This window comes from Choloepus didactylus, chromosome 22 (genome assembly GCF_015220235.1).
Source record: "Choloepus didactylus isolate mChoDid1 chromosome 22, mChoDid1.pri, whole genome shotgun sequence".
Lineage (NCBI taxonomy): Eukaryota > Metazoa > Chordata > Mammalia > Pilosa > Megalonychidae > Choloepus > Choloepus didactylus.
In genome coordinates, this window is record NC_051328.1 from 24,783,897 (window position 1) to 24,808,503 (window position 24,607).

The 24,607-nt window shown below is 42.2% G+C and overlaps 2 protein-coding genes across 4 annotated transcripts in view; one reads left to right on the top strand and one right to left on the bottom strand.

The window, feature by feature from the left end:
* Positions 1-452: 452 nt before the first annotated feature.
* NOB1 (NIN1 (RPN12) binding protein 1 homolog) lies at positions 453-14,136 on the bottom strand. 2 transcript variants are annotated; one of them, XM_037816272.1, is made up of 9 exons: positions 12,622-13,219; positions 12,371-12,503; positions 10,815-10,945; positions 9,292-9,363; positions 8,956-9,084; positions 8,679-8,873; positions 7,972-8,069; positions 5,644-5,788; positions 453-1,047 (listed from the first exon to the last, which is right to left on the bottom strand). In XM_037816272.1, the coding sequence occupies exons 1-9, from the start codon at positions 12,973-12,975 to the stop codon at positions 778-780; spliced, it is 1,527 nt and encodes a 508-aa protein (XP_037672200.1). In that variant the 5' UTR covers positions 12,976-13,219; the 3' UTR covers positions 453-777. The 2 variants fall into 2 exon arrangements, with proteins under 2 accessions (XP_037672200.1, XP_037672201.1); XM_037816273.1 differs by lacking the exons at positions 5,644-5,788; positions 7,972-8,069 and having other exon boundaries at positions 12,622-14,136.
* Positions 14,137-16,476: 2,340 nt separating this feature from the next.
* The window catches only part of WWP2 (WW domain containing E3 ubiquitin protein ligase 2), a 167,946-nt gene continuing 159,815 nt past the window's right edge, over positions 16,477-24,607 (top strand). The window contains exon 1 of one of the 2 annotated variants that reach the window (XM_037815635.1): positions 16,477-16,553. The gene's annotated coding sequence lies outside the window, so the exon portion shown is untranslated. Of the gene's footprint in view, positions 16,554-17,609; positions 17,632-24,607 lie in introns of those variants that run through there. The other variant, XM_037815634.1, reaches the window with a different exon arrangement.

Sequence of the window (24,607 nt, forward strand, 5' to 3'; positions counted from 1 at the left end):
GAATTGGGGGAGTATTGTTATGAAAGTATGGGACAATCTGGCAAAATTTGAATACTGATTGTATATTAGACAATAATAGTGCATCAATGTTAAATTTCCTGAATTTGATAATTGAACTGTGGTTATGTAAGAGAATGCCCTTTCCCTGGGAGATACACAGTGTGTGTGTGTGTGTGTGTGTGTGTGTGTGTGTGTAGAGAGAGAAAAAGCAAATGAGCAAAATGTTAACAATGGGTGATTCCAGATGAGAGGCAAATATGGCGTTTACTATACTTTACTGAATGACTACATTTTCTCAAAACAAATTGAAAAAAAGATATCTTAGTTCTATTATAACACACCTATTATATTTTTTGGCAAAAAGATAAATCTTACTGTGTATATGTTAAGTGTTAGCCAGCAAATTACCTGAGGAGCCAAAAAAACTGGCCTATTTAGTAAAAACACACAGACCCTTGCAACCACATTTATTAGAAAAATATTATCACTTGAAAATCCCCCTCTTTAAATGTAAAGAGATGTTCCAGGGCACTGTGTTTTCCTTTTTCATCAAATTCCACTGAGCAAGACAGGAAGCCTGGCTCTCTGGATGCTCACAGGCAAGTGATGGCCCAGTCCCCCCTGAAAGCTGACAGGCATGGCATGAAGCAGCACCATGCAAGCCAGAGTGTTCTATCTATCCAGGTGGTTTTGGGGAAAACACTGCTGGGGAAATGAGACTCCACAACTCCTCAGCAGCGGCAGCAGGAATCCAATTTGCCTGTGGGAGCTTCAACTTCACCTTTTTTTCACAAACTTCTTTCTGGAAGCATTGGGATTTAACCGTCTCCTCCCAGCCCCCAAGGTGCTGTCTCGGATTTGCAAGGTAGCTGACCGGCTGCAAATGTCGTTCTCAGCAAAGGGAGATACCCCGGCTATGTAGTCAGGGTCAAACACGTTGGTTTTCTGCCTGGCCTTTTGGGAGAGTCGCAGCTGAGGGAAGCGCTGGTCCTCAGTCAGGTGGGGGTTGATGGCATATTTGCCCCCTTTGGGAGTGGGCAGTGAATACTGCAAAGAGGAAGAAGAAAAGCCATGAGAAGAATGAGGATCCATGTTCAGACACGCCCAGATCCTGTTAAACTAACGCTTGCCTTATAGCGGCTGATGCAGTCACATGACCACAAAGGGGTCTATGAATTAACAGGACAAGTACCCATTACATGCTAAGCACACGACACGCTGCTGCTTCTTGTCCCTCACCTTGACTCACAGATGAGAAAACTAAGGATCAGAGACGTTAGGTCTCTTGCCCATGAGTTGACTTGCGAACCCACTTTCCACTGCTTTCCAGAGAAAAGCAATTAACAAAACAATCAACTTAAACACAAGGACTGGAAGGGCTAACAGTCCTCCCATCTTCTCCAGCATCAACAAGGAAATGTTCTGTTTCAGGAGAAAGGAGGAATAGGGAGGGAGCTGCAGAACCTACTCTTTTCATAAAAGCACTGAGTAGACAGGCAGAAACTATCTGAAGCAACTGTTCTGGGTCACTGGAGACTCGGGGGTTCTGTACAACACCCAGGGAAGTGCAGGAGAAAGAGAATGAGAAACTGTGGTCAGAGACTGTAATGCCACCTGTGGCCCCTGATGCCTATTTCCCACCCTTGAGGGAAGCAGCAGCAAGGGGTCTGTCCAGTCCTTGCCTGGGGGGCTGCTGTGGACTGGGATGGCATTGGGTGACCTCTTCCCCAAATAAAAAGGGGAACACGGCCAGTACTGAGCCAGATACTGGCCGACAAATTTAGAATTTGGGATCCCCCTGTTCCAGCCCATCCTGGTCAGACACCGCCGGGCGCCACTGTTTTGACCCTGTTAAGAGGCAGAACTGGCAAAGGGCCTTAACAGCTGTCCTCCTAGGGCTGAGGGGAATAGGCTGTGGACGAGCGCCATCTGCTGGGCGGGCCCGAGGTGCATAAAGCCTTGGTATGTAGAAGGGGAAAAAAAGGCTTTTTGGAGTCTTTCCTTTCGCACCTCTGCACAGGTACCTGGCCCTATTTTGACTGGGAAATACTGACAAAACAAGTGTCAAAGAAGAGCCTAAAAAGAGAGAAAGCAACTTTCAGAATAAACCCATCAAGATAAGTTGCTCAGATATCAGCAAAAAATCACAAGCCATATTAAGACTCAGGAAGCTATGGCCCATTCAATGGAACAAATTCAAAAGTTGGAGGAGATACAGAATTTGGTAAAAGTAATCAAAGATGTTCAAACAAATCTCCTAAATCAATTCAAGGAGATGGCTAAAGAGATAAAGGATATTAAGACACTGCATGAGCATAAAGAAGACTTTGAAAGCATACAAAGAAACGTAAATTATGATGATAAAAGGCAAAAGAGAGAATAAAAATACACTAGAGGCATACATTAGAGGATTTGAACAGGCAGAAGAATCAGTGAAGGAGAAAACAGGACAATCAAAACCTTACAGACAGGAGAACAGATAGAGAAAAGGATGGAAAAAATTGAGTAGGGTCTCGGGGATTTAGATGAAGCATGAAGCACACAAACATAAGTGTCATGGGTGTCCCAGAAGGAGAGGAAAAGGGAAAGGGGGCACAAAGAATATGAATGACCCAAAATTTCCCCACTCTTATAAAAGACAAATATGCATATCTGAGAAGTGTACCTTACTCCAAACAGAATAAATCTGAACAGACCCACCCTAAGAAACATACTATTCAGACTATCAAATGCCAAAGAGGAGAAAATTCTGAAAGCAGCAAGAGTCCCCAGTGCTGGTGAGAATATGAGTAATTCCCTAGGTGGGGAAGTATAATATTTCCACATTTCCCCCGAGTTCCTCAAGGGGGCTTTGCAAATAAATTTTTATTCTCTGCCCAAATTATTCTGGGATGTATCGAGGCTTTACACTAACCTGTACAACCCAACCAGATTTCACTCCCTCGATCTTGGGACTTGCCCTTATGAAGTCTATTACTGAAAAAGAGTGCTAAACCTACATAAAATTGTGCCTAAGAGTCACCCCAGAGAACTCCTTTTGTTGTTCAGATGTGGCCTCTCTCGCTAAGCCAATTCTGATTATTTCCATGGAGGTGTGGCCCCGCCCATGAAGGGTGGGTCTTGATTAGTTCACTGGAGTCCTTTAAGAGAGAAAACAGCAGACAGACCCATATGCTTGGAGATGCTGGGAGATACAGGCAGAAGAATGTTTGGAGATGCTAAGAGAGGAAACCCAGAGTGTGCCCCAGAGAAGCTAAGAGAGGACTCCCAGGCGCTCAAAGAGAAATGCCCCTGGAGAACCAAGCAGAGAGGTGAGAGAAGCTAAGAGAGACAGAAGCCCAGGGACATTTTGGAGAAAGCCATTTTGAAACCAGAACCCGGGAGCAACTAACACAGGTGTTCTGGAAACCATCGGCTTTCCTTTAGTGAAGGTATCCTTGGGTTGATGCCTTAGTTTGGACACTTTTATGGCCTTAGTACTACAAATTTGTAACCTAATAAATCCCCTTTATAAAAGCCAACCCGTTCCTGGTATTTTGCATAATGGCAGATTTAGCAAATCGGAACAGCAGGTATCATTTCACAATAGCAGAATTAGCAATTCTGAAATGACAATGTATATTCTAGGGTTGAGCAAATAAGTAAATTATTTGGAAATTGGGAGAATGAGGGTATTACAAATATGTTAAACAAGAAGGCTAGATGAACTCTGTAGTGCTGGACTGGAAATGAAGGTAGAAACTCATGGTTTTTAACACAGACCAATATGGAAATAGTATTTACATGTTTATACACACATATATATGTGTATTTCTTATCTCTGTCTTCTGAGGACCAAGAAGCAATGACCCCTCAGTACTGGAGGACACCCAGCACCAACATCTTTGCCTCAAAGAACCAGTCTCCATACAAGGAACCAGCATTCCTTAAGGAGATGGCTGATTGCAGGGCTGGGGCAGGGCAATTATAAGAGCCTGGGACATCATACTGTGACAGAAAACGAGAATGTTCAGAGAATAGTGGGGACCTGTCAAAAGGACACTTCAGTAAACGTGAAAGACCTTCCACTGACCAGAACAATTTGAGCATCAAAACAAATAATGCTGGTAACAAATCATGGCCTATAGACAAAATAAGACTCCATGAGCCCACCCTCCCACAAATAAATGAGGATTAAGGGAAAGCTTACCTCTTTTATAACAGAATGACAAATAATAAATATAGAAAGGATGGAATTAGAAAACCACCATTTGGCAACCATGATTGTAGTAAGTGATTCAAGCAACTTTAGTAAGTTTAAAAGTGTGACAAGAAACAGAACATTCACGGTGTCAAAATATCTTTCTACAAGTTACTTATTATTACAAATAGTAGTTTATGGTGGATAAATCTGGCAGAAACCCCATTAACCAAATGATCAAAATTAGTATCACCAAAAGAAACCACAATAGTAATCTGGACAATTAATCATAATGTACCTTCTGATATGAGGCACTGAGAAGGACACATCACTTTGGGGGTGTTCTTGCCAAACATGCATAACCTGCACCTAACCATGCAAACACATACTGAGGGATGGTCTACACAATAGCTGGCTTGTATGCTTCAAAAATCTCAAGGTCATACATCAAAAAGACCGAGAAACTATTCCAGTTTAAAGGAGACATGACAAGTAAATGCAAAAATAGATTGGATCCTAGACCAACAAAAACAAAAACAAACAAACCCCAAACCCTCTTCATTTGGCTATGAATGAAATTTGTGGGGTAACTGGCAAAGTTTGAATAAGATCGACAGGTTAGACAACAGCTTTGTAGCAATGTTAATTTTTTGATTTGATATTTGTGCTATAGCTAGGTAAGACAAAGTCCTTGTTTTAGAAATCTTACACTCAAGTATTTAGGAATAAAGGACCATCATTTGTGCAGTGTACTCTTAAATGGTTCAGGAAAAAACATGTATATCTATATGTACGTATAGAGATGGGGAGAGAATGACAAAGCATATGGGGTAAAAAGATTAACGCTGGGGAATCTGGATGAACAATGAATTCTTGGTACTATAAATTCAAAATTATTTCAAAATAGAAAGTTAAAAAAAAAATCCCTCTTGTGCATTAGTGGCGGTTATACCACCCTCAGGGAGCCAGTGCCAAGGCTGGCCACACTCTGGCACTCACTTCTCTCTGAAGCCCTCTCTCTTGATTCCTCGGAATGATCTGCAGCTGCTGTGTATCCAGCTTAGTCCTCTCCTTGGGCTCCTGAGCATTTACACACCCTTGCCTTCTGGTTCACGGAGCTTCTGGGAGCCCTGCCCCTCCTTCAAACCCATGCACAAATCTAGCCTCCTCCATATTCCAAATTATCCCCCTTTGTGAATCCCCACACATTTGGCCCCTATCATTTACTGCCTGGAATTACTAGTTATTTCTTATTAGAGTGCAAACTTTAAGAAACCCCCATGGAAGCTGTATCCTGTGCTTTCCCCATCTCTCTCAGTGCCCATATTAAAGGTTCTCCATAACTTCCTTGGAGGAATGACTGTTTTTTTGTCCTCTCTGCTCATTTTGATTCTGGCATTCAGGGGTCTTGCTTTCCCAACCTCAGGTCCTGCTGTTTGGGGAAGGGAAGGCACACCACTCACCCGGAGGCCTCGCGGGTTCAGCACCTTAGGGTTGCGGGAAAAATGCATATGGAGGGTACCGTCGTCACTGACAGTCACAGACACTTTCTTCAGAGTCTTGTTTCCACAATGTGAACAGAACATTCGGTTCATGTCAGCTGTTGTCCTGAGAGACATAAAAGGGGATGCTCCATGCTGGAGCCACAGGCAGCAAAGCCCATCCCAGAGCACAGGTGAGTCATGGGCCCCAGAAGAGGAGGAAACAAGAAATGGGGGAAAGGCTGAACTGCAACCTACATGCTTTCCTAACAAAGGCCACTTGGCCTCATGCTGAAGACATAAGCAAACTGCTGCTTGCATTACTCCAAGGATGGAAGTAAATATGGAAAATGAGCAAAATGTTGTTACATTAATAATGAACTCTTACTCAACGCTGTCAGGTATTATTCATCAAGTTAACACCAAAACAATCCTATGCAATTGATACTATTCACATTTTACAGATGAGGAAACTGAGGCTAGGGAAGGTCACCTGCTCAGGACCACACAGCCAATTAGAGACAGATGGAAACCCAGGCAGGCTGGCTCCAGAACCAATGCTCTTAACATCACTATACCCTTTCAAGGGGCAATATTACAGCTTGAACTACCTGTCCCCAAAGGTTGGCCTGGACTGAACCTTAAGCCAGGGGTGGCTCTGGAGATGCCAAGAATTTACTACCACGTGCTATAGAAGAAAACACCATGCAGCTGCTGAGGCTGCACTGAGTGGGTGCTGAGGGCAGACCCAAGGCCTTGCATCTCTCTGACCCCCTGAAGAACCAATGGTGGACCCTGGACAGGAAAAGCTGCTGCTGTCAAGGACCAAGCAGTAGTGCCGGTCCCAGTCCTTAAGTTCTCCATAAATTCCCAAAGGTCAGGTGACAAGAGCTGTGCCAAACTGCTAGAGAAGTCAAATTCCTTTATCTGCAAGTCTCTACAAGTGAACTAAGGGTGCCTCTGATTACTCTCTAAACTGTCCATTCTTTGAGGCTAATCCTACAAGAAAAGAGAACATTTCCAAGTGTTTCTACCAAGGAGTGTTAGAATTTGGGGAATTTAAGGCTTCTGTAACAAAGGACAATGGGGGGAGAAATGAGATCTTATGAAGTAAGGAACCCTACTGTCATGAGCCTGGAACATTTAAGCACTAGGAAACCGAAAAACCACATTAAGATTCAGAAGATTACAGAGGTAAGGTTTGAGGAGTGGCTGTTTTCTCACTATTTGTCACTGGCAAAATTGCAAAGGACTATGGAAGGAACCCCCCACCTCAAAAAAAAAAAAAAAAAAAAAAAAAAGCCCCTAGACCTGGGCTGTGAATCACTGATTATTTTAAGCCCGCAGGAAACAGGTTCCAGGTGACTTGGCCCTCAGCGGACAGACACCTTGCTGCTTTAGAAACATTTTACGCAGCCCTCCACAATGAGGGGGTTCCACCAGATAATCTACATGATGACCATTAAATCTAAACCATGTCTATGGAATGGCTGGAAGTCACCCCAGTATAAGTTCCCAGGGTCACAATTCAGGCTGTGTTGTAGTCAGTGCTCTTCCACTCCAACCAAAGGGTCTCTAGCATCCTGGAGCTCCCACAGAACCCCAGCGCCCATCACAAGAAGAACCAATTTGAGAGTCAGAATGGAGAGAAGGGAGTGATCAATAATCTAACAGTTCACCTGAACTGAGCGCCTCCTATGTGCCAGACACCACATTAACTCCTCTATATGACTATCTCCCTAGTTCTTCACAGTGACCTTTCAAATTTTATACAAGACTCTGAAGCATAGAGAAGTTAAGCAACTTTTGCAAAGGCACACAGCTGGTAGGAGATACAATCTGGATCTAGAGTCCACTATTTTCTTTTAAATAGAAAATTTCAAACAAGTAAACTCAACCAGAGCACAATGAACCCCCACATACCCATCATCCAGCTTCAACAATTCATGACCAATCTTAACTCTAGCCCCACCCACTTCCCCCACTTGTGAATTATTTCAAAGCAAATCCCAGACATCATTCCATCCATAAGTATTTCAGTACATATCTATAAATGATGAGAGCTCTTTGTTCCAGAATTCATAACTTTAACCCAGTAACATTAAGATAAGGACTAAAAGCATCCACTGATTTGTCAGATTTGAGAGGTCAATGGCAATCTCAGTCCTAGGGGCAAAACCCAGCCTGCAAAGGAATGAGAAGGTGGAAGGAATACATGTATACAACGAAGTGTACACATGTCTACAGAAGTCTGTGGAAGGGACAGTGAGAGAAGAGTGGGGCACTGGGTCCAGATTATTGCCTGCGTACTTGAAACAGCCATGGCAGCGCAAGATGTAGCTCCGGGCCTCACGGATCAGCATACCATTCACCGCCAGCACGTGCAGCCCCATCTGCAGCAGAACATTCTACAACCAACAAGTTTGAGCACAACTGAGCACACAGCAAAATTAACTTTTCTTTTATTACTAATTTCATCATCACAGTTAAGGGATCACTACCAACCCTAGTTCAGCTCGTAAGGGTCTTTTGCTAAGGAAAAGTAAGCTTTAGGATGCCTTTCAAGACATGTAAACTAGGACAAGGACCCAGATTTTTGCCCTATTTCAAATATGGTCTGTGCTCATAATTTTGCCAAGGCCTCATTAGCAATCTCTCTTAACAGAGAGGTTTATTTTGTCAGAAACCTACAGTAATTTCTGGGCTGGAAACCTTCTCTAAGTACCTAATTGAGCTTAGACCATTCACATTGCAACAAAAGCACCAACAATCATGAACAATCACGAATATCAAACACTGAAAATTTAATATACTATATAAGTTCTGTTACTATATGACATGATTCTCTAGCCTCCAAGCAACATTAGAAGTTGCCAAAGAGCATAGGTAAACTTTCTAGAACTAGGAAAAAAGATACTATGCAACATCTCTGTACACACCTGCAAACTTCTGAAGGACCACTGATGATAAGAGCTATGACGCAAAGCCCAAGGCTAGCCTGCGCCTGTCCCACCCACCTGCATGGCAAAGTCCGTGGTCACACAGCCGACCCGCACGTTGGTTGGGACGTCGCATTGCTCCAACTCCTGCTGGATCTGCTTAATGTTGCTGGGGGTTATCCAGCCACCCTCGTCATCATCACTCTCTTTTTCTTTCATGTCTGCAAGTCCATCTTCTTCCTCCTCACTTGAAATGCCTTCATCTTTGTGAATCTAAAACATTAAGAACTCATAAAACGCCCAGCTCACAGAAGTGACTGTGTTGTCACCAGGAGATCAGAAATGAGGGCCTTACCAGTAGCTCCTGTAGCTCATGATCGATATTAGGCAAAGGGTTTCTCCAGAACACAAAGGAAGTGAATTCTGTGTTTTCAAGCTCATTGCCTGGATGGCCATGATTCACTTTTTCTTGTGAGGCTTTAGGCTGAGATTAACAGAAATACTAACTTAAAAACCTGAAAATGGAGAAGGTTAAAGAAGAAATCATATATGACTTATAAGTTAGATCAAGCAGCGCTGGACAAACTATTATATCAGTCCCAGTTAATTTGGTTCACTGTAAATAGACAATTTGTGGAGGTGTGACAGAGAAGACAAGAGCACAAAGAATATGACTTATGTAGAGAATTACCTTTGAAGGCAGATGGAAACCAGAAATGTGTAGAGGAGTTTCTGGGTGCTGAACTGATGAGCTTACTTTAAACTGAAAAACAAAACAAAACAAAAAACCCATGAAAAACAAAAAAACGACAACTTTGAACAAGAAAATATAGTCTGAAAACTAAACACAGGATGGTAAACAAACAAAAAAACCAAACAACTATCCCCCTCACCCCGTAACTGAAATAAAACATATTCATTGTTTAAAAAATTGGAAAATATAATTAATCAAATACAAAAAAAAAAAACATTCAGTGATCCCATACCACTGGACAAGTACTTTGGGATGTTTGCTTTTCACCATTATACACAAAGCTACAATGTACATCATTCTCTGTAAAACTTGGAAGCATCTTTGATTATATCCTTAAGATAAATGCCTAAAAGTGGACTTGCTGGATTAAAGGATATGCTATTTTAAAGCTTCTGATACCAAATATCTAACTTCTGCCTAAAAGGCTGAAGAAGGACAAATTTTAGGAATCAGTGGGTAAATAGATGCAAAATGGAAAGCCAGTTATCAATTATACTGTGCTCAAACAGTCACGAAGTTAGAGTTTACATAAAACTATTGCCCCCAACAAACACTGTGACAACATGAAGAAATCGGTATTTTAGGTATCACTTTTGGACTCACTTTTGGATCAGAAGACTCTAAGTCTGGTTGAAAACAAATGAGGGCAGTTCCAACTAGTACAGGACTGTGAGTCCACCATAGTTTGGAAGACTTTAGGCAGACATCAAGCAATTCTTTGTCAACACAATTTGAAACTGATTATTAGGTCATTTATTTGGCCCTGTGGCCTGGAAAACATAGCCAACAGGGCCTGGGCACAAATCAACAGTTTCCTCAACCCAGCCAAATTGGTTAGTCCCTAAAAGCACAACAGCAATCCAGAGTTTTGAAGGTACCAAGGGTTGAAAAAAATTAGCAAGCACTTAGTGTTTACTTTGTTCTTACTTCCAGAAAGAACTCTATATATTAAAAGAAAACAAAACAAAACAGTAAGGAATAGGTCACTTTTACTTTCTGCATTTTTCAAATGTAAACAACCCTTCCTGAGACCCCAAAGATCAAAACAAAATGCGACACATTTGCCAAGTGCAATGTACGAATCTTATCTGGATCCTGATCTAAACAAATAAACTTTAAAATTTTATAAAATAATTGGGAAATGTGAACACTGACTGGGTACTTGATATATTAAGGACATACTATTAATTTTGTTAGGTGTAAGAACGATTTTGTGTGTTTTTTAAAAGAGTTCTTTTCTTTAGAGATACATTCAGAAATATTTATTGGTGAAATAAGGTCTGAGTTCAAAATACTCGGGGTTGAGGGTAGGTATAGATGAAAAAAGATGAACTGATAACTGTGGAAGCTGGATGATGAGGACACTGGGTTCATTATACCATTCTCTCTATTTTTGTACATCTGAAATTTTCCATAATAAAAGTTATAAAAACAAAACAGAACAAACCCTTCTGACTTACCTTTTCTGGTTCCCGTTTTAGGTGAGACACCCCGACAAACTCTGCTTCCAACTGGTAGGTGAGTGCCAGAACTTGGATATCTGTGGCAGAGAGGCTGGGATAGTCTCCCGTTTTCTTTGAAAACTCAGTCACTGTAAATAAGTGAGATTCCAAATTACAGTTAGAGGTAAAAAGCCATATGACCTTGAATAACAACAATGAAAGTATCAAAAGAACTTGGGACAAATATACCATGAAAAACCTCAAACACTTTCATCTATTTCCTTCCTTTTTCTATTCATTTTTGAGAATTCTGTATCTTCCACCACCAAGATTCATGCCTGTTAAGTTTACTATGAAATTCTTATCAAGAGCATATTAAGGAACAGGACACAAAGTTAACAGAAAGTCAGCATAATGCTTGCAAATGATTAGAGTTCCTTATCTGGGCCTTGGTATAATGTTAGAATAGATGCTCTCTCTACTCTTCCACCTCTAAAATCCTTTGAATCTAAGTATAAAATCATGATTAATAGAATGAATGGTCAGATTCCAAAATGGAATGGAAAGTGAATTCAACCAATAACTGTTGAAGTCTACGATAAAGGATAAAACAAAACCAGAGTTGCTCTGTAACAAATATTAGACTGTTTTTATTAAAAACCAACAACAACAAAAAAAACCAACAACAAAACAAAAAAACATGTCCATGCCTAACAAACAGTAACGGCCAGCTGAGACATGGACAATAAACACTTTCAACAAAATTTGCTGACATATTAAAGAAAGATGTCTCCTACTACATAGGCACAAGGAAAAAGTATAGTGTCACATTTTCTAAAAAGCAGTCAATAGCACCCCAAATTTATGTACCAGGAACTGTGTTAAAAGTTTATTCATTTCATCCTTCAGCCAAAAACTATTAGTTATTTGCTCAGAAAAGTTAGGTAACTTGTCAAAGATCCCATAGCTAGAAGTTGGTGGAGAAAGCTATAGAAATCACAAACTAATTGAGTAGATAACATCTTTACTATCAGCCTCTAACCACTAAACCCTTCAACCACTGAGGACCTTTTCTGGCGCTGATCCCTAAACCAAAGGATACTTGTTTAGTATTCTTTCAAGCCTAATATAAAGACTTCTTAAAAGCTACCTCTTTTTCTGGCTTGAGGCTGGCCTGCATTTCCAACCTATGGGATGAGTAGTGAAAAAGAAATGGGAGAATCCCGACAAATTCATTAAGTGCTTAAAAAAGTGCCAGATACACTGCTGAGTGACATACTCCTTATTTAAGGCTTACAATAACCCGAAGTAGGTAATATTATTATTCCCATTTTAGAGATAGGGAAACCAGAGCCTTCGAGGCTGAGTGATACGCCCGAAAGCACATAGCTTTTTACTGGCAAGGCCGTCGAGCTTAGACCTAGCTGATTCCAGTCGTCGGAAGCCTCTCTCTCACCACGATTCTAGAACGTGCTGTTTCTAAATCGCCGGCTGATCAAATAGCCAGTCTCCAACTCACACCCGAGCCAGGTCCCATCTGCGCCCTGGGCCCCACCTTCCCCGGAGACACTCACCCAGCCTCACGTACTCCGGGAAGGGCTCCTTGAAATGCAGCTCGTAGGGCAGGACCGCGAGCCGCCTGCGCGTGGCCTTGTCCCGAATCTCGCTGACCACCGCCCGGATGGTGTAGATGTTTTTGCCGATGTCCTGCGAAGAGATCTGCCCAGTTCAGACCCGCTCGCACCACGCAACGCCGTCTGCCTGTGGCACTCCCTCAGAGACCGCCAGCGCAGGTTCCGCTCCGCTCGGCCAGAGTTCTCCTTACCTGCAAAGCCGCGTCCCGCAAGAAAGCTCCAGCATCCGCCACAACGTGCTCCACCAGCGCCATCTTGGCTGAATGAGCATGGAGTGCGCTTGCGCACGGCGCTTGGGTCCGCCCTTGCGTCCTAGCCAGGCCTCTGGGAACCGGGAAGAGCCGCAGCGACTCAGAGGCTTCTCCTGGTGGCTGCAACCGCATCTCCCGAGTCAGAGCTCCCTGCGCGCACGCGCGCCGCCCGCAGCGGGCCCATCCAGGGGGAAAGTGGGGAAGGGGAGACGAAATATCCGAGGAAATCGCCCTCAGCTTCCCTTCCTTAGCGTCGGCTTTACTTCTGAATATAAAACTTGTATATTTTTTCATTGTTAAAAGTTGAGCAATCAAAAAAAATTCAATCAACACAGATAACCTAATTAAATTATGGAGAAAATTACCGTTTTACAAAGGATCGATGTTTAAGGCAACCAGAGCAAGCTTACGTGGCAAGTAAGTAGTGGAGCCAAGATTTACACCCAAACTGCCCCGTAGCCTCTTTCCTGACCTTTATGCTATACTGACCTTTGCTCACGGCCCCCTCTCCTCCCCATTTTAGGCTCCTTGGGGCCAGGGTCTAAGTCTTATGTATCTTAATATCCTCACCCCACTTCCCTAAACAAGGCACATTATTTGTTGGCAAGAAGATTCCTTGCTGAATCGACCTGAAGGAATATTACATGACTTCCAAATTCCTTTTCAAATCTGAGATTGCATAATTATGAGATTTGGCCTGTTACAAATTCATGCCGATGAACTTGGGCTGAAAGTTGACTTGAGTTTTAAGTCATCCATCTTCAGCAATACTGAGCTATTCCAAACCTTGTTCCTGAAGGCTTTTCTGGTTTATCATATCAATATTTTGGTTTTCATATCTCAGGCTTTTCAGTTTCTTTGAAGAATTTGACAATACTCTCTCCTCAATTTTTTGAGGCTTCTGGTTTTCTAAAAGGTGAACACCATTTCAAAAGTTGTGGTCAAATTTTGAACTTTACATTGAACAAATTAACACTTTCAAATGCATGTGAAAGGACTCAATATGAACTTAAATTGGAGATAGCATCAACCTATACATGGGAAATAAAAAGGTCTTGCTTGCAGGCCAGTGAGAATCTGAGTTCCATTTCCAGATTGGAAAACGTAGCACCTCTGAAACTATGCTTGTTTAGCAGTGGGCTAGGGGAGAAAGAAACGTGATGCAGAAAAAACACCATTTGAAATCAGAAAGTATTCCTAGGATTCTCCAGGGCTTTCCTAGAATTGCCCCAGACTTATCTCTACCTTTGCCTGGTTTTCACTTGTGCCTGGAAATTCTGCCAGCTAGTCCAGGCTTATCTGGTCTCCAAGAAGCAGGAAGATTTGGGCTCTTATTTCTCACCACACCTAACACATTTCGGTTCTGTTACCCAATCAAGTCATTATTTCTCCCTTGTGTTGTAGTTAATCATGTATCTTACTTGTTCAAGTGGATTGGAAGTCAAGGACTGTGTTTTAGGGGTCTTTTTCCTTAAATCAACATTTCAATTTACTTTTTAAGATTTGGGGGGCACTTTCATACTAATATAGTTCAGACTTTTTAAGTGTCTTAAAAAAAAACCTTCTCTATTGTAGGATCTACAGCTAGTTCACTGCTCAATAAATGCTGATGAAATCTGATCACTCAACAAATTAAAACGGTCTCTTATGGGCCAGCTGTGTTTTAGGAACTGGGATATAGCTCCTGCCTTCATAGATTCTTGTTGTGGGAGACAGATAATAATAATACATATACATCCATATATTCATATGAAATTCAGATATTCATACAAAAGTCAGATAGTGGTAAATCTGGAAAAAATATGGAGGAAAACAACAACAACAACAGGGAAGAGGGCTGGTGGGAGGGGAAGGAAGAGGTAAGTTGCAATTTTAAGTACAATGATCAGAAAAGGCCTCCCTGAGCAAGAGTTGAGCAAAATCCTGAAATAGGTAAGGTAGTGAGCTCTCTATCTGTGGAAAGCTTTACAGGCAAAGGAAAAAGCAAGCTCAAAGGCTTTGAGATCAGAGTGGCTAATGTAGAGTACAAAGGGGAAGAGTAATTGGAGATGAGGTGAAAAAATTAAAGGAGAGGTGAAAGGGAGGATCATGCAGGGCCTTTTGGGTTGTGGTGTACTTTAGCTTTTACTGTAATAGGCAGTGTGAGAGATTTGCTTAACCTCTTCTTACCTTTGGTGAACACCTACTCAAATATCACCAAGTCAAGGAAATCTTCTCTAATTCCTCTAGAATAGAATTAGTAAAACTCCCATCAGTGGAACTAGAGGAGTTTTAGTAATTTGAGGGATGGGATTAAAGTAGACTTTAATATACTAAGAGAGACCTAAGACTTTAGTGCCTTGAAAGGCCAACTCCTGAATTTGGAATGGAATAGAAAAAGTGGAGACTAAATGCTCCACCAATTTAACCTTGTATTTATAGTATGATCCATTCAAATTTGAAGACCCCCCCCCCCCAAAAAAAAACAGAATAAGTTGTGCACAGAGCTTAAGGCTAATTAGTATTAATTTAAACCAGTGGTGATTAAAGGTGAAAAACTGAGACTTCATTCAACTTGCCAAAGCTGAGGGTCTGGATCATCAGTAAAGAATGTTGGTTTAAAAGTTTTTTCTAACATCATAAGTGTTAGATCCCTGAAAGAAAGGAACTAACATGTAGAAGGAGTTTCTAACCCAGAGGCCCTGCAGGTTATCTCACAGAAAACAGGCGCCCCATAAACTAAAGAATGAAGGCTGTTTAAGGCTGTCCCCACCACAGTGGTGCCCCAACCTCCAAAGGCGGGTAAAAGCAAGATCAGATATTTCTGTAGGACAAACAACTGAAAAGGCCTGCTCTCCCTAGATAGATAATGTAGCTGCTTTCCTGAGAAGAATAATGGGCTAAAATCCTAACAACCTATCAGCCTAGAAGTTGATAGACACCCACCCAATTGAGGCACAGGATGCACTCTGCAGGCACCCTTCTCCCCAAACACCCTTCTCTCCCCACGTGGGTTTTTCCTTTAAAAATGCTGCTCTCAGATAGAGGGCCGGAGCCATTTTTTCCTTCCTTTCTTTTCTGATGGCTCCCACCTGCTTTCTTCTGCTTTCTTCCTCTAATAAACCTTAAACTCTCTACTTATGACTCTCTACTTTAAACTCTCTACATGACTCGCTGCGTTTGTGTGGATTCTTGAATGGCTCTGAACCTAACAATAAGGTTATAACTACTGTGTAGATTAATGAGAAGGAGAATGGTTTGGTGTGGTGGAGCATTTTACAGGACCCAAGCAGAGTTTCTGAAGATTTTCTATTTTAGCTCTTTGTTACAAGAACATATGTTTCACAACGGCAGGGATTTTTGCGTTTGTAAAGCCTAGAACAGTGCCTGGCACATAATAGGTGTAGGATCACCAGATTTACCAAGTGAAAATACAAGATGTCCAATTAAATTTCAATTTCAGATAAACATCGAATACTGTTTTAGTATTTTATCCGACTACCTTACTAAGGAGCTCAATAAATATTTGTTGACTTCATCAATTGACTTGCCTCCTCTCACCTGTAAAATGGGGCTAAATGATAGTATCCGCCGCCATGGGCTTGATGGGAGGAGTAAATGAAGCGCCTGCTTTTCGGCGAGCCCTCAATTTATGATTGCCCAGGGAGCATCCTGCAGGTGGAAAATTCCTCCGCTTTAAAAAATGCAAACAACAAAAAGGCCGTGCCCAGGCCAAAAGCTCTCTGGCCAGGCCTGTGCTGCCCACACCTGCAAGCCCGGCCAGCCTCTTCCGGGTCAGGTGACCGCACGCGGTCACGTGGCCCGGCCCGAGTGCGCTCGGTGGAAGGCGGAAGTAGGAGAGGAGTTGGGCGCCGCTTCTGTGGCCGCAGCAGGTAGCGGGCGCGGGCGCGGGCGACGCGGCGGGCGGACGGGCTTGGCGGGTCGGGCCTGGGTCCGCGGCGGCAAGAAGTGGGCCTCGGGCTGCCCGGTCCCGGCACCTGGGGGCGGCAGCTTCCTGTGGGAGGGGCCTGGCGCGGCGGTTCCGGCCTCCGAGGAGGGGTGTCCCGGCTCCCGCCTGTGCGGGGTGGGCGCGCCAGGGTCCGCGCGCGGGGGTTGCTCGGAGGTTGGCTCTGAGGTAGCCAAGGGTGCGGCGGGGAGTGAGTCTTTCTTGACGCCAGAGGATGGAGAGGTGTGACCTTTGTGGAGAGATCGGGAGAGGAGAAAGGGGCGACTTGAGACCGAACTGGACGCGGGTGCCTGAGAATGGGCGTTTGGCTTGGAGGGAGAGAGGGAGAAATGGAAGCAGATGCTGCCTGAACCCCATCTGAGAGTCTCATCTTTCCTTCCTCTTTGGAAATGATTGTTCCCAGAGACTTTGATTTCGATCCCATTTAGTTTTTAAACTTCAGGAGGGATCACAGAATCTTGACCATCTTGGTTTCGTCACACCCCCTTAGTCCTGCTTGGGTAGGGTTTCCACTTCTTGGGAACCTAGCCCTTCAGATCACCTTTCTTTGAGATTGTCCCAGATCAGGTCATCTTGAAGGCTTAAAAAAAAAAATTAAAGTGTGGGCACTTTTCTCAGGTCGTAAAATGACTTCTAAGCTGTTGACAGCGACTTAGCCCAGCATTACCTCCGCAGTTTGGTAACTGCTGAAATCTTGGACAGAGCAGTGTACCTCCACAGCTTTGTGACTTGGCTGCTTTTTTTGGTTTAAATTATTCAGCCTCCCTTACCATGTGACTACTTACCTTGACAAACTGTAACTAGGTAGGGTGACTGAGAGCTCTGTGTTGTGTTCCGTAGAGCTGTGACCTATGAATCATGATTTTAAGATTAAATACCTGTGTTAAAGCTGCTCACGCTCTTCTTTCTAATCGTGTTTACTAAAATTTGCAAAAGTGAAATGAGTTTTATGAATGCAGTTTAAACTGAACATTCACAGGAGCCAGAGTCGTTTTGGATTACAAGTAGGTAAAAAAAAAATTTTGTTAATGTATTATGAGATCAATTTTGGAATATTTGACAAACATTTAAAAATTGATTTTCATAGCAGCTCTGTGAGTTGTGTTGGGAAGATTTTAGTCTCATTTCACATTTCCCAAGACCTGAGAAAGATGAATTAATTTTTAACAATTCTTTGTGCTTTCTTGTTTACTTGTTCCTTTCTCCTTATTTCACTGCGGATCTTCAAGGGCAGGGTTTATATCTTATTTGGTTACCAGCCTAGTGCCTGGCACATTGTGGGCACTTGGTAAATATTTGGTGAATAAATGAGTTTCTAAAGGCCGCTTAGCTGAAAGTGGCAGATACAGGATTTGAACTCAGGTCTTCTATCTTAGCTCTTTCTCCTTCAGACGAGCTTGTCATTTTATGTGTTATTAGTCCATATGGAAATGAAACCCTAGACATGGGAGAAGGGCTTGGGTTGGCTTCTCACTCTCTACCACTTAATGACTGCTTTCCCATCTACAAAGAACTTATATAAATATCCCATATAATGTTCACCATGATTCTGTGAAGTTTGATGCTGTCCCCATTTTACAGATGAAGAAACAGGCATCGAAAGGTCCTTGATTTAAGTCCCAGAGTTAGAAAATGACCGAGTAGGGATAGAAGCCCAGGCCTTTTATCCCTAGACCTGTTCTTCTTCATTTATGGAAATGATTTAAAGTTTTATTTTTAAATACTTTTTTCAAGTTTAAAAAAATATGGCATTTTAAGGAAAAAGTATTAATAGAATAGGTCACAGCAAAAATTGGGACTGTGGAATGAATAGAAAACCTTATGTCATAGCTGCCTCTTCTTCCTGGAAAAATATTCTTTTATTCATTGAATATTTATAAGTGGCTGCTCTACGCGGGGCACTTGTAGAGTTGCACTGTCTAGTACAGAGGCCACTAGCCAAATGTGACTATAGAGCCCTTGAGATGTGCTGTAAGTATAAAATATACACTGGATTTTGAAGACCTAGTATGAAAAACCAGGAAAATAGCATTGATATTTTTATATTACTACAATGATAATAAAAATAGTACAGTGCAAATAAATGCTATTAATGGTAATATTTAAATACTTTTATTAAAATTATTTATTATGTTTTAATATAATTTATTATTATAATTTACTCCACCTGTTTCTTTTTATTTTTTAAAATGTGGCTCCTGGAAAACTAAAAAGTTAACATATGTGGCTCCCATTTGTGGCTCCTATTATATTTCTCTCAGACAGTTGTTTTAGACATGGGGAATACAGCAGTACATAAGAAAGGCAAACATCCCTTCCCTTGCAGATCTTAAATTTTAATGAGGAAAGGCAAAATAAGGAAAATGGATAAGTAAAATGCATATGCTATTGTGATAAAACAGGCAAGAGGGATGTGAAGTGGTCAGTGGAGTTGCAGTTTTAAATAGGATACTTAGAAAAATCTCCCTGAGAAGATGACAGTTGAGTAAAGATCTGATGATGGTGAGAGAGGGAACCACATGGCTGAACTGGGGCATAGTGGTCCAGGCAGGGAGAAGTCCAGGTGGGAAATTTGAAAACCCTAAAGAAGGAATGCCCCTGGCATGTTTCTAGACCAGCCGGGAGGTCACTGTGGCTAGAGGTGAATGAGCGAAGGTTAGAGCGAATGGTAGGAGCTGAGCTCGGAGAGCCAGTGGGGGATGGAGGAGAGATGGGCTGGTGGTGTAGGGTCTTGCAGACCATTGGAAGGATGTTGGTTTTCACTCAGAGCGAGTTGGGGGTCATTGGAGGGTTTTGATGCGATCCAGTCTACTTTTAACTGACTTTGGTTGCATTGTGGAGAAAGTGTAAAGGAGACTAAGGGTAGGGGCAGGAGACCAGTTAGGAGGTTATAGCTACCATCCAGATGAAAGATGGACCAGGGTGGTATGCTGGAGGTGAAGAGAAGCAGATGGATTCTGGATATATTTTGAGGTATAGCCAACAGGATTTGTTGAATTGAGTTGGATGTGGGGTGTGAGAGAAAGAGAGGAATCAAGGATGATGCCAAGGTCTTTGGCGTGAACAACTGGAAGAATGGGGTTGTCATTAACTGAGATGGGTAAGACTGAAGGAGGAGCAGGGTTGGGTCAGTTTTGTTCGTGTTGATGGTATGATGCCCATTAGAAGTCAAGGTGAAGATGTTGTGGGCAATTAGGTATGGAAGTCTGAAGACAGGCCTGGGCTGGAGATACACATGTGGGAGCTGTTAGTGTATAGGTACTATTTAAAGTTATGAGACTGGGAGAGATCACCAAGGGAGTAGTGTAGATACATTTCCAAGAGGAGTGCTTCTTGCTAGAGGTTAAATTTTGAAATGAAATCTCAGTTTATACTATTATACTAATAAGTGTTGTAAATACATCAAAGTGTTGTAATATGTCTCTGGGAACTTTTCTTCTCCTTTTCACTTTTTATTTAGAGTCCCTTTTGAAAACCACAAGCTAATGGGTTTTTTTTTCTTGAAGAGATTACTCTTCCAAGTGTGCATCTTTGTTGTACCACTAAAATCAATTTTAGTGCCAATTTCTGGAATTAGTCTGGCTTTCTGGGTTGGTAACCAATTTAGAGACCTCCAGGAAGGATGAGTAAGAGGCAGCCAGGAAGGATGGGTAATGGGCTTTTAGAACTTTAAATTGTTGGTTTTTACAAACATGTATTGAGTGCATATTGTTTGTCAGGCATCCCACCATCTAATAGATTTAAAACAAATGGAAACTCACCGAGGTGAAGGGACCTGAGTGAGGTCATGTGGCTAAGAAATGAAGGAGCTGGGATTTGAATCTTGGTCTTCTGAATCAAAATCCAGTGCTTCCATCTATACGATACTGTGAAAGTAGGAGTATGAATATCAACTCCCATTGGAATCAGTCAGTGAGCTGCTTTTGGGGGACTGTGAACTCATAGGCTCACCTTGGACTCATAGACTTGAATTACTGAGAGGTGAGAAGAAAAGGGAAGATCTTGTTTCCCCTAGAAAAGAACTAACTGGAGTCTTTTTTGGAAGGTTGCAGCTCCCCTCTGCTCCCCACCTCTTCCCCAGCTTGCAAACAAATATCCAGTGATTTAAGTCAAGTGTTAACTACTCATAGGGAAATACCAAATACTGAGACTGGGCAGTTTTGATTTGATCTAGGGCAAGCCCTCTTCCTCTGTGTCACACATGCCTTTTGCTTCCTGTTTTGTCGTGAGTTATGTTTTCCAGGCTCTTTTATTAGCCTAATTCCACTGTGCTTCCAGTGATATAACCTCTCTCCCTGCCTCCTTCAGTCATTCTCTCTTTATGTGGTTGGCCTTTGTACGAATGTCATTTGGCTATGTTCAGCCCTGTTTGATTGTTTTTCAATATGGGCCTTTGGAGAATGGATGGTAACTCAATGCTGAACAGAGGAAAGAAGCCAGCAAAGAAGCACTCATGTTGGAAAGAACTGGAAAAGCATCAGTGTGTGAAGGAAAGGACTCCTTTGAACAGACCGTTCCTTTGCACATCTTTGTAGGGGGTGGATGCAGGGTTGATCTATGGTTAGAAAAGAAGCCCTACCTCTTTTACAGCTGGTTATGTCTAAATAAAATATCGGTGCTCTTGAGTAGTGCCTGGCTCATCTACACAAGTCTTTTCATCTCGAGATCAGTGTTCACTAGTTTTTTGACTCAAGGTGGGTCAAGAATTTCCAGAATTGAGGTTTCTGCAATCCCAGAGCCTGTAATTTCAGCATTAAGAAGAACTACTTTAGCTTGTAGTTAATATTTGAAGAGCACTTAACTATGTGCCAGCTGCTTTACCTGAAATCATTTCATTTAATCGCTACAGTAATCTTATGTGGTAGGTACTATTTTTAGGTTCATTTATAGATGAGGAAACTGAGATTTATAGAGGATAAGTAACTTCCCCAACATTACGCAAGCGCTAGCAAGTGGTCAGATCTTTTCGCCTCCAAAAGACTGACCTGTGGTTACATGATCTGAAAAGTTCTTGCTGAAGTTGGAGTGGTAAGAATATTCCAGTGCTTTAGATGTATCAAGAGCTGTCACTTGCTAAATCTGATGTATGGTTGCTGTATATACACATCTGATTTAAGTCTCGTCAAAAGCTCTTCAAGGATGTTTTTAAAGGGATCCTCCCAGGCAAGATATCTGAGCCCCCTGAGGGCAGGTGCCCTGTGACAGTCACCTTTGTATTCCCAGGGCCTGGCACAGAGTAAGGTCTGTGAGCATCTGTTGAATGACAGGCCCTGGCTCAGTCCTCGACAGGGTGAATAAAAGGGGCCGGGAAGGGGCACAGTCAGAGCAGCTGGATGCCTTCCTGCTGAAAGTACCCTGGACCAACCTTTACTGCCCCCTGACTTCAAGAATAAATCCATCCAAACAACCCAAATGGCCTTCAGCTGATAAATGGATAAACCAAATGTGGTATAGCCATGCAATGGAATATTATTAAGCCATCAAAAGGAAGTGATCCTTAACTTAATTGTATCTGCAGCAGTGATTCATGCAACAAGATGGAGGAAACTTGAAAACATTATGCTAAATGAAAGAAACCAGACATAAAAGGTCACATAATGTATGATACCATTTATATGATGTTTCCAGAATAGGTAAAGCCATAGAGACAGAAAGTAGATTAGTGGTTGCCAGGGGATGGGGAAAGGGGAGAACGGGGAATGATTGCTAATGGACATGAGGTTTCTTTTGGGGTTGATGAAAATGTTCTGGAATTTGATAGCGGTGATGGTAATACCACTTTGTGAAAATACTAAAAAACACTGAATTGTACATATTAAAAGAGTGAATTTTATAGTATATGAAATATGTCTCAATATTAATTAAAAAAAGAATCCACCTGTCCTGTTTTGAAGGCACCCTCTGTGTCCTGGGGAGGTCAAGTCAGGATTTCGGTGCAGGTGTCGGCAGGCAGCCACTATCTTTCATCTCCCGGCTGCCATGGCACCACTTGTTATTCAACTCACCCTATTGTTTCCAGCTGAATATGTTAAAAAGAAAAAAAATTCTCCCCGCTTTTATCACGTCAGGTATTTTAAGTTTCTCAACTAAAAAGGACTGATTATCTCTGTCACCTTTCTGGATGTGTCTGGAAACTCTGAACAAGGAGGTGGGCCCTTGAAATGATTGCCCTGATGAGAAGGACTTGGGAATTATGACCCTTGCTATAGTTTCTTCTCTTTTTACAGCCAGTGGAGTATAGTCTGGGAAAGCTGGTTTTTTTTTTTTTTTTTAAAGTGTTTCTTTTTAAAAAATAAAGATGTAAGGCCAGTATTTGTTGCCTCCAGGGCAGTGCTGGGAGTCGTGGGAGCTGGTAGCTCAGGTTATGTCGCAGTCTGACCTCTGAGTGGGAGGGCAGTTCTCCTTTGGTTGTGATATCCATACAGGTCCTGGGGCATGCCTACGGCACAGTAGAGAAAAGGAGGACATTGGGGAGGAGGATGGACCCAGCAGAGTGGGAAAGGAAGAAGAGGTGAGAAGGAGGAGGAAGTGCGGTGCAGCCTTCACGGGAAGACCTCCACTCTACCTGAGACAGGCTGCCCATTCTTCGTCAGATGTAGCCCTCATTGCCTCATCCTGTCGCTTTTCATTAAAATAGACACTTTATTCTCAAGCTCTCAAAAGTTAATCAGCCATTGTCGGTTAACAGTGGCATCACCAAATTATTTTAAAATAGAGCTTGAAAATATGTGTTTTCTTTAAATAGACATGAAACATGATATGTTTAGAATTCTGTTTTGTATCTGGTTCACAAATAAGAAACAAACAACAATTGCAGCAAGACCATGCCCTGTGCCTGCAGGGGTTATTTCTTAAGAGAGGGACATGGGTCCAGGTGGACCTGGGAGCCCTCTGGGGATGGGTACCCAAGGATGTGTTGCTGACATGCAGAGGGCTTCAGCTTCAGGCTGATGTCAGTTGCAACCCACAGAAATTTATTTATTTATTTTCTCACAGTTCTGGAGGCTAGAAGTCTGAAGTCCAGGTGTTGGCAGGGCTGTGTTCCTTCCAAATGCTCTAGGGGAGAATCCTACCTTGCTTCCTCCAGCTTCTGATGGCTCCAGGTGTTCCTTGGCTTGGGGCTGCATGTCTCCAACTCTGCCTTCTTCCTGTGACCTTCTCCTCCATGTAGTGTCTTCTCCCCTTCTGACTCTTAGAAGGACACTGGTCATTGGATTTAGGGCCCACCCTATATCCCGGATGATCTCATCTCGAGATCCTTGACTTAATTGCATTTGCAAAGGCCAAAAACTCTTTTTCCAAATAAGGTCACATTCACAGGTTCAGGGATTAGGATTTGGGCAGATCTTTTTTTGGGGGGGGGTTCACAATTCAACTCAGTACACTAATTGAATGTAGACAGGATGCTTTTTTTTTTCTTGCTAATTGTTTTATAACCACAATAAACTAGTATAGAGAATGCTCTGTACAAAACAACGCAGTAATGTTTCAAAGATCAAGGTTTTCCCTTAGCAAGGCTGAAGATTTCAGTCTCTGGTATTTCGAGTTTAGACTGCAGTCCTTCTTTTTGGTTGGGTCACTGGGTATTTAGCACAGTCATGCTTTAACCAAATTTAAACAGCAGAAGGGCCACTTGGCCAAGCTTTTGTTTTTCCTCTTGACTATAGTATAGTGTAACTATAGTGCATACTTTACATTAGGTGTATTTTTTCCCGTATACCACCCTATTATTAACATCTTGTATTAGTATCATACATTAGTTATAGTTCATGAAAGAACATTCTTATACTTGTACAATTAACCCCAGTCCATCATCCACAGCAGGGTTCACTGTGTTCTTCAGTCCTGTTTTATCTTCTAACTTTCATTCTAGTAAAATACATGACTCAAAATTTCCCTTTTCAATAACATTCACATACATAATTCAGCACTGTTAAATATACTCACAATAATGTGTTACCATCACCAACATCTATTTCC

Excerpts from the sequence above, each read along its gene's own strand:
- NOB1 (XM_037816272.1), bottom strand. The coding sequence starts at position 12,975 with ATGAAAAAATATACAAGTTTTATATTCAGAAGTAAAGCCGACGCTAAG. Across the intron at positions 10,946-12,370 it reads CCCGGAGTACGTGAGGCTGG|TGACTGAGTTTTCAAAGAAA; the intron begins GTGAGTGTCTCC and ends ACTTATTTACAG. Across the intron at positions 5,789-7,971 it reads CGCTGCCATGGCTGTTTCAA|GACAACAGCTGACATGAACC; the intron begins GTACGCAGGCAA and ends TATGTCTCTCAG.